This window comes from Astatotilapia calliptera, chromosome 22 (assembly GCF_900246225.1).
Source record: "Astatotilapia calliptera chromosome 22, fAstCal1.2, whole genome shotgun sequence".
NCBI lineage: Eukaryota > Metazoa > Chordata > Actinopteri > Cichliformes > Cichlidae > Astatotilapia > Astatotilapia calliptera.
Window position 1 is genome coordinate 13,402,758 of NC_039322.1, and position 9,986 is coordinate 13,412,743.

At 39.8% G+C, this 9,986-nt stretch overlaps 1 protein-coding gene across 1 annotated transcript; it reads left to right on the top strand.

Moving 5' to 3' along the window:
• Positions 1-3,414: 3,414 nt before the first annotated feature.
• LOC113014901 (G-protein coupled receptor 20) lies at positions 3,415-9,709 on the top strand. The gene is made up of 5 exons (XM_026156710.1): positions 3,415-3,618; positions 7,144-7,357; positions 7,568-7,824; positions 8,242-8,374; positions 8,748-9,709. Exons 2-5 carry the CDS (start codon positions 7,172-7,174, stop codon positions 9,396-9,398), a joined length of 1,227 nt encoding a protein of 408 aa, XP_026012495.1. The 5' UTR covers positions 3,415-3,618; positions 7,144-7,171; the 3' UTR covers positions 9,399-9,709.
• The last annotated feature ends 277 nt before the right edge of the window (positions 9,710-9,986 follow it).

A 9,986-nucleotide genomic window follows, 5' to 3' on the forward strand; every position in this document is an offset into this window, starting at 1 on the left:
ACGTTGTTCATGCCGGTTAATAAATGCTGACGCTTCTCGGTCGCCGTGGTAACAGTGTAAGCTTAAAGCACAAGTGTTTAACATAATGTCGTCTAGAAGTCGCCGAAATAACCAAAACAGCTTTCACGCTTGATGATTTTTATTTCAGTTACTGAATGCATGATATAATAAAAACTCCCTAATCATAAACTAATTCAAAATATCTTGAGCTGCCCGATTCTCACCGCCTGCAGCCAGATCCATATGCGCGTCTCCAAAGAATTTTAAGACTTCTCTTTAGTTTAGAGAGATGAGCTTTCACACATAGCTTCCGTAACCAAGTAGGGCCGCACAGCTCTGATCCTCCATTACAGCTGTCAGGATATTACCTGTACAGTTCCTGTAGAGGGATGATGCAGCATTAAACAAGGCACCCTTGATCTACTGGAGTTTCCTATGGTCTGTAGAGGTGGGAGGATCCATCCAAATATTAATAGTTTCAATACCAACTAAATATTGGCATCAGAATGACACTAGCACAATGGGACTGATACTTTGCTTTAATCATCTTAAGTTCAGTATGTAGCCCACCTAATTATAAAAGTATACCTCTATGCACTATGAAAAAATGTATGAACCTTTTTGTCATGTCTTTGTCTTAAATCTGTTTTATTTATAGCCTGTAGCACATTGAAACAACAGAAGTTGACCCAAAGTGCTTTAAAGACAAGTCTAAGACCCCCCAAAACCCCTGTTTCAAAATACACGAAAAGCTGAAAGGTGTGTTTAGCTGTGTTAACTCATCACTCATCACATCATTAAAATGTGTTCAGGAATTGCAAATTCAAATTGATTTATCTCATAAACGCTCTCCCCTAAATAAACTGGCTTTATGGGTTGAAAGTATTGGTATCAGCAATACTAACCTTGTATTTACTTGGTATCGGATTTATTCCTAAACTTGCTGTGTCACACAGCAATAATGGTCTTTCTTTCACTTTCTTTTCTTTTCTTTTCTTTCTGAATGTTTTTTTTGTTTTGTTTTGTTTTTGGTGCATCAGAATTTACTCAGGTACAGTACCAGTCACAGCGACCCAGATGCTTAATAATATTATCTGACATCTTACCTGTCCATAGAGACCAAGATTATTCATGTTGATCTGATAATAGTGTAGCTACTCTTTATTTATTTCGGCTATTTCCTTACACTGACAGAAAAGTGGGTTGACATTGATGTTGACATCCCTGTTTTAGGCAAACATCATGTTTTAGGATTTAATGAGTTTCTAAACTTAATACTGAAGTAATGATTCTAAATGTAAAATTATAATCTGTTGTTGTTGACTGAAATAAAAATTTCAATTCAAAAATTCTATTCAATTCAAATGATGTTTTAATTATCATTGGGTCCTGCAGTAGATATCAGGACATTATCAGTCCATAATGTAACATATCATTGAACCATGAGACTGCCTTTGAATCCTACCTTAAAGAGCATTCATCTGACGGCCATATCCTCTGCTTTTTCTGACTAATACATTAGCCCCACAGACCTAAAAAGGCAGATAGAGTCTAGTCCAGCCACCATCCTATCTTATTTAACTCCAGTTCTAGAAAATGAAATCATCTTTTTGAAGTTTGCTTATAAGACAGCTCCATCTTTATCTAACCTCAGCTGTTCACCTCAATCTTGCATCCTGGTCACCCCCCATTTAAATCTTAACATCTTCAACTCCGCCACCTCCACAGTTACAAATCACCCCTGAATCTTATTTTCAGCTTGCCTGCACGCTCGCGTTCAACTCTCTCATGCAGTGTCTTTTTCTTTGGATAGCTGACTCCGACTATTTAAACTCATACATCTTCACTACCTCTACTCCTTTCACCTTCAGTGTTCCCCCGTCTCCCTCTCGTTCATGCACATGTATTTAGTCTTACATTTACAATGACTATTCTATTCTATTCTATTCTATTCTATTTTTGCTTTTACTGTCTTTCATTCATTTTCTCTCCAGTGCATATGCCCACCTCTCCAAGCTCTCTGCCACCTGCTAAAATCTGTAACAGGGCTATTTCAGTACTTCTGAACAGAAGACCTACTGAAAGCTAAAATAAATCCCTCTCAGCCTAACAAAATATGTTTGTTTTTCCCATGAGGTTTTAGCTCCTCTCTGCTTGCTAAATGCCTGCAGACTTACCCTTGTCTGCAAGCCTAGATAATTCCTCTGACATTTCCAATTTTGTCAGAGTTTAAGTTTAAGTGCTGGAGTGCCCCTTAATTCCCTAATACATCTACCCCAAAGGTTTCTAGAAATAGATTTCCTATGCACAACTTAAATTAAGCACTCTTTCCACCCTCTAAATTCCGCCAAAGTGTCAAGCGCGACATCCTTCCTCCGTCTCCAACAGTTTAAACATTTGGCAAAGATTTCAAATATTTAAACAAGCCAAGAAACATTCAATCAAACATTAACCAGGCACTTTGTATAATGACATCACCAACAGCGAAGTCTCCTTTTAGCTTCATAAGAACTGACGCCTATGGTTTTTTTCACCGGTATTACTGCCACAGGACTTTATTTGACGTTTTGATGTTAGCCACACAACCGCAAACATATTCAATGGGACAGATGTTACAGCTGTTTATCCTCCTGTGTGTTTAGGTGATGCTTCTTTGTGGTGAAACAAATGTAAAGTGATCCCTTCTCTACTTTTTATCTATCTTTCACTATGAAGGTGTCCTCTCCCATTTTTATAAGTGTCTGTTGGTTCACGGGTTCACAGGCTGGCAGCTTCATAAAAACATCTACAGAAACAGTTTATGCTGTTGTATGCTTTACGCTTTTATTTTGCTCTTTACTTCTCTAATTGAATCATGTATTTACACAGAGACAAACGTATATTTTTTCTCTCTAACGCTGTCCAAGTGGGACCACCCTGGAGACAGCTTTAAATAAACGATTTTGAAACTGCCTTTTGTTTTTGTCCCACAGAGACAGAGCAGTCTTCCGGCCAGCTCTTTCTAATTTTTCCTCTTCCTTTTAGCCTGCCAGCCACTTACTCTTTTCTTGTTATTCCCAATCCAACTGTTATCCATCCAAGTATGTGTTCCTCTTCTGCTTTTCGACACCTCGGACGCTCAAGCCTTGTCTTTGCATTGCCTTTCCAAATCCCTGTTTCAGATGAAATATATTAGAAGATGTCCTATTTGACGAGAGCTCAAACTAAAGAGGTGGAAAATGGGAGATATTATGAGACAAAACAGAAAGGTGGAGGAAGATGGGGAATGACAAGAAAGAAAATGAAAGAAGTTAACATTTTTGACACATCTTCATTACATTTTCTGTAATACGTGATATGAAAGAGATGATGGAAAGAGGAGGTCCGCCTGTTGAACTTTACTTTCCATTGGAGGACGCTCTCCGCCCCAGAGCTCCACATCTGACTCTCTGGGCCTATTCTTTCCTTACCTTTTTAGCAAATTACTGAAAGAACAAAGGATGGACGAAATGAAGAGAAGATAAAAGTATGAAATGAAAAGCAACTGAGGAGCTCTTAATTTATATAATCGGACAACAAGGACTTTTGCACAAGTCTACTGCATGAGGATTTGTTTTCACCACTTTTTCTCTTCTTCAGGTACGTTTAATCCATTCAGTCATCATTATTTGACCTTATTTGTTTTTTTCTGGTTATGGTTTTTGTACCTAACGATCAGAAGGACAATAGTCTGCATTACTTTGCCTCATTTTCTGAGCAGCAGTTTTAAGGTTCCTTGTGTACATTTGTCCTCCTGGAGATCACAGTACAGTACTTTCCCTCTGGTACATGCATATTACTGTTTTTTTTTTTTCCATTGGAAATTGTACACAAAAAGGAGCTTTCATTCTTTTAAGAGTGCATAATGTAAAGTTTAAAATGCCTGAATTTAACTTGTGAGGGTTTAGCTCAAAGGCAGCCCCTATAGATTTAGATATGATTAGTATGTTCTAATCATTTCATTTAAAAGTGAATCTAAGAAGCAAATGCACATCTGCATCTGTAAAGTCTGCAGGTGCTGGGCAGCAATGATTAACACAATGTTAAAAAACATTTGCAGGCTTCAGAGTCATTCACTGGTTTATCTTTTATATAATAATTTTGTCACATATTTTACCATAACTATGAAGTTTCAAAGAAGATAGCTGTTTGGAGAGGTTTTTTTTCTTTTTTAAAATCCAGGCTGACAGTCATGTTTTATCTAACTGTCTTATGATGATGAAGAGTGGAAAGACCTCTCTCAGCGGCACATGTTATCCAGTGGGAGCTCATCCGTCTCTGGTTTTTATAAGGAAAGACACTTTTGGCCAAAATGAGAGGATCTGCTGAGTAAAATATGACATTATTTAAGACTTTTATAAAATTACTTTCATTAAAGTAAAGGATGATATTTTTAATGTATGTTTTTTCTGATGTCGAACAGTCAAGACTAAATAAACACTTTTTGTGAGATTTAATTTGGGGCTTTTAGAAACGCATTAACAGGAACAGTTCAGAGTAGAAAAGAAAGTGTGATGGAGAAGATGAATGATGGGCAGACTCAAATCCAGGCTGCTTCTTAAAGGACTTGAGTTGCTTGTATGTGATGTGCAAGCTCTGCCAGGGGAGCTCCACAGATTTGCTGAGCGAAAAATAAATCATTTTATCCCCCGTGATTCATCAGATGAAACAAGCTGAAACTAACTTTTGAGCCAACTTGGCTAAAGGTCCTGTAAGGGCTCTGGATGAACTCAGAACAACTACAGAGATTGTACGACAACAAGTTTATTTCCATAGAAAATGAGTGTGATAAGTTTCAAAGCTCTGGGAAAAGTTAGTACATTCAAGTTAAGGGTGAAACAGTTTTGGCCAACTAATGAATAGCTTGTTTGGCCAGTTGTTCTTAAGCAGAACATAACAAATTCACTAATGTCGTAACGCCTTATTTATCACACTGTTTTATCTGTTCCCGTCTGGCTTTGAAATATCAACACTATTTTTGGCCAGTCTTTTTACTTCTTTAAGCCCCTTGAAAGTGAACACAGTCCAGCCGTTTTTTTAAACAGGACGTGTCGCACTGATCACGTTTATTGTGTTAAGACAACAGTCTACATCATGTTCAACACAACACATGTCAGTGGTGTGTTAAATAGCCGCGTGCGCTGGCATGGTTCATCTTAATGCTGTGCTCCATCTTTGAAGTAACACACACGGTCGTGTACTTAACTTTGTTGAGAGTGTCACATCCTTTTAGGGAGGAGATGAAGATGGATGCAGTTGCCTCTACGATACAAGAGCACATTGTTTATAGGATCGGGATTTCCAAAGTCTCTCTGCCTGGATTCAGTTCTGCAGATGTTGGCCATGTTTTCATCCCTAGAAGTCACAGCTATCTCCTTTAGTTTTTAGTGTGCGTATGTGGGTGTCTTTGTGTGTGTGTGTGAGTTTGGAGAACAAAGCTGTTTGGAACTATTTACAATACAGTATCCAAGGCTGAGTCCAAGATAAAAGGTTAAGGCATCCGTCTTTAAATTACTGCCGGGAGGCTGTAATGAAGAAGTCCTGATATTACTGAACAATCTGAGGGGGGGGGGGGAGGTTAAAAAAAAGTAGATAGAATGAGTCTGGACATAATCCTAAAAAGCTTTTACCATTTAGAAAAGACAAGAATCTGAAAGATTTATTTTCCTCACTACGTTAACAAAGTAATAAATTTAAAATGCCTTGAGTGCTACAGTATTTTTTGAGGTGCGCATCAAGAAATAGTAACTGTTTTAATTCTTTGTGGCATGGATTTAGCAAGGTACTAAAAACATTATTCGCAGATTTTGGTCCACATTGACATGATAGCATCACACGGTTGCTGCAGATTTGTCAGCTGCACATCATTGTGAACATCCTGTTCCACCACATCTCAAAGGCGCTCTATTGGATTGAGATCCGGTGATAGTGGAAGACACCTGAGTACAGTGAACTCACTGTCATGTTCAAGAAACCAGTTTGAAATGTTTTGACCTTTGTTGCCTGGTTTGTTATCCTGCTAGAAGTAGCCATCAGACAATGTGTACTCTGTGGTCATAAATGGACATGGTCAGAAACAATAAACTATCATCTTTCAGTACTAAGGGGCCAAAAGTGTGCCAGGAAAATTCGTTCCACGCCATTACATCATCACCACTACCACCTTTGGTACAAGGCAGAAAGGATGGATCCATGCTTTCATGTTGTTTACACCAAACCTGACCTTACCAGCAGAAACTGAGACTAATCAGACCAGACAGCATTGTACAATTTTGGTGACAGGAGTAGCAATCAGTATGGACTTCTGTTGCTGTAGTCAATCTGTTTCAAGCTTCAGCATGTTATGCATCCAAAAAAAGCTCTTGACTTGTTCTTTTTGAGTATTTTTGAGATACTGTCTTCCTATCAGCCCAAAGTAGTCTGGTCAGTTTCCCCTGGCCTCTGACATCAGCAAGACATTTTCTTATTTAGAACTGCCACTCACTGGATATTTTCTCGTCTTTTGGATCATTCTGAAATGGTTGCATGGGAAAATCCCAGTAGATCAGCAGTTTCTGGAATACTCAGACTACTTCATCTGGCACCAACAGTCATACCACGTCCAGTCACTCAAATCACTTTTCTTCCCTATTCTGATGCTCAGCTTGACCTGAACAGGCTGTTCAAATGCAGAGAGTTGCTGCCACATGATTAGCTGATTAGATATATTAATGTTAATGAGCGGCTGAACAGGTGTGCCTAATGAAATGTCCAGGTGACTGTATTTCTCTTTATTTAGTCCACTTGCTTCATTATTATTGTGGGGTTTTAACCTGAAAATAACAACAAGCAGTTGTTTTATTCATACATGAACAGTGTGGTAACACAATCCCAGTTCCAATAACTAGCTTTCTAAAGGATTTTGCATTGTTGTCATGGAATAATACCTTGAAAGTGTGAAAGCAGATGTTAGACTGGACTTCCAGTTGAGATTACTACTATAGTAAAGGAATTATTCCCCTAAAGTTGACATAACATAATATAGACATTGTAATTTGTTTTTATTTGTATTTATTGATTTAAGTAAAACATTGTAAATCTTTTTTTCTTTTTTTTTTTACATCTTCACTTCCTGATTCTCACCAGCCTACCTGTCATTCATTTTTTCCAACCAATGGAGAGCCTTCTTGCCAACATCAGCTCCAGCTCCACTGCTGAGCCTCTCCTGTCACTTTTCAACTCACACCAAACTAACTGCAACACCTGGGACCAGGAATGGGGGACCACAAACCTGCACAGGTTAGCCCACCTGGACATGCAGCTGTATCAAGATTTCTACACCGTCTGGGTTTTTCTGATGGTAAGATCAAATGCTGAATAAATCTTATGTTACACTCCAGCATTTGCTATTTCTGTGCAGTTCCTTAAGTTGTTTTTACACTTGTTTAGGGTAAGCAGATAAAAGCAAGGACCCCGCCTAAATAAATTGAATAGATTAAATTTACCAAGAAATTTAATCTATTTAATCTGCATGACCAATAAACTAAGGATCCATCCCTCCCTGCTGCAGGTGTTTAACTGTCTGATGCTGGTGGTTGGGGTGGTCCTCAACAGCCTGGCTCTCTACGTTTTCTGCGGTGCCTCTGCACACTCTTCAGCCTCCGTGGTTTACACCATAAACCTGGCGGTGGCTGACCTGCTGGTGGCTCTGTCGCTGCCAGCTCGCATCGCTCTGTACCACAGTGGAGGGAGCTGTGTGGCCTGCTCATACGTCCACACCTTCAGCTACTTTGTCAATATGTACTGTAGTATCCTGTTTCTGACCAGGTGGGTGAGTCATAACCTCATTTGTCACATAACGAGGAGCTGTTGTGCTTTTCATTATTTTTAGTTATGTGCATTCTTTTAGTTGGATGCTCATATTCAATGTGGTAACACACACAGATAACCCTGTGGACCAAGAGTTTGGCTTCTGGCTGGTCTAATTTCTTGATTTCCAGAAGTTCTTGTGTCAAGGTGATATCATTTTGGCATGGATTTCCTTATACCGTCCTCTCAGGCTTGGACTGAGATGAAAGAAGCTTTTGTTTGTGGAAGCCAGGCAAGGGGCAGCCAATCAGAAGAAAGTCAGGGTTTTAAGGAGTGAAGCCTTAAAGAAGCCTAGTATTCAAATTTATCAAAAAATAAATTGGAATAATATGTCCCCTCTATCAATATTCACTGATATTCAATATTTCTATTCAGCATCTGTATCGATCGGTACCTCGCTGTCGTCCACGCATCCAGTACCCTTCATCGATGGAGGACCATAGGAGCGGCAAGGTGTGTCAGTGCCACCGTGTGGTTCATTGCAGTCGTGGTCACCTACTCTTTTCAGGTGAAGAGACACACTAAAAACACAGCGCACACAAGATGAGCTCTCAGTGTATAAATCCACAAAATAAACCTAAAAAGAGAAATAAATTAATTGCAATAATTGAGTTCATAATGTAGTCTATGAATTGGTTAATGACACAGATTTAGTTTGGGGGGGGGGCAATTTTAAATTATCCTGAGTATTAAAACTTATCAGTGATGACCGTCAATTAATCCAATAATGATTTTCATGAGGTTGCAAGAAAAGTAGGAGGAGTCTTGGTTTACAGAACAGTCAGGATCTAAAGAAGAGCTGACAAGGCTGTCAAGCTGAGACAAGCTAAAAATGCTAAAAGGCTAAATCATGATAGAATTCTTTCTCCTTCTCTCTCTAGACCACAGCTTTGGAGTTCAGTTCCTCCTGCATGGTCCTCCCTGCCCTTTTCTATCTCACCATCCTGGAGTTTCTCCTCCCCCTGCTCGCTGTGGTGGTCTTCACTCTACGCGTCACCTGTTTTCTCTCCTCCAGCCACAGCGGGATGCCCCACCAGAGCAGGGTGAGGAGGACTCGTGCCATCAGGCTTTTGGCCACCGTCCTGGTGGTCTTCACTGTGTGTTTCACACCCTTCCACGTCCGCCAGGTGCTGGTTTACTTCCAGTTCAGAGTGACGGGGGAGGCTCCCGGGCAAGGGGCGAGGGATGTGCTTGCCTATCACATCACCGTGACCTTGAGCAGCCTGAACAGCTGCCTGGATCCAGTGGTTTACTGCTTTGTGACGGACAGCTTCAAGAGAATGTGGAGGACCAGGAGAAGGGGAGGCAGAGAGGAGGACGGGGAGGTGGGGTTTACAAGTGGCATCGAAGGGGAGAGGAATTCGCTGAATAAATGCTCGGGTACGGCACTGGCGATAGCTCAGAGCATAGCCACACTAACGCTCACAAGTGCACCCCTCTCTACAACCAGCGCACACCACTCTGATTGGACAGGCGGCCATGTTTCGGAAACCAGTGATGGCACAGTTCAGAGAGACAGCTGGAGACAGTGACACATGTCGACTTTGTTTTGCTGTGAAACCAATGAACTTACACTGCTTCAAGTTTCAAAAGCTGCTGGATTACACACAGAAAAAAAAACTATGTATGTGGGGAGTTGATGTTTGGCTTGTGTTCCAGAGGCACCTCATCAAAGTTTGTGATGTAAAAATTCAGATTGACTAGGGAGGAAAAAAAACCCATTTTATTCACAAACAAGCTTTTTATTTAGTCATCGTTCTGTCTGGATACTTCTTTAACACTCTTTGTAAATTCCTGCACATGTGAGTTAAACAAGGCTTTACCTGTCCCTTTATTCCCTTTCTCGCTCTTTTTTTAAACTAAAATTTTTCCATTAGAAATAAAAACAAAAAGTTGTATAGTAACAGTTGTATAGTAGGTAAACTACCGTGACTAAGTCATACGCTTTAGAATGGAAATACTCCTTTTGTGTACTTTTGTAGACCATTTATTTGACTGCTTTGATTTTTTAGGATGCATTTGACTCTGATTCATCAAGATGTCTGTATTGAGTCACACTGAATGTTGAAAGCCTTAAAAAAATGACATTTGCAACATTAAAATGAAGAATAACAGAAAGA

Excerpts from the sequence above, each read along its gene's own strand:
- LOC113014901 (XM_026156710.1), top strand. The coding sequence starts at position 7,172 with ATGGAGAGCCTTCTTGCCAACATCAGCTCCAGCTCCACTGCTGAGCCT. Across the intron at positions 7,825-8,241 it reads AGTATCCTGTTTCTGACCAG|CATCTGTATCGATCGGTACC; the intron begins GTGGGTGAGTCA and ends ATTTCTATTCAG. Across the intron at positions 8,375-8,747 it reads TGGTCACCTACTCTTTTCAG|ACCACAGCTTTGGAGTTCAG; the intron begins GTGAAGAGACAC and ends TTCTCTCTCTAG.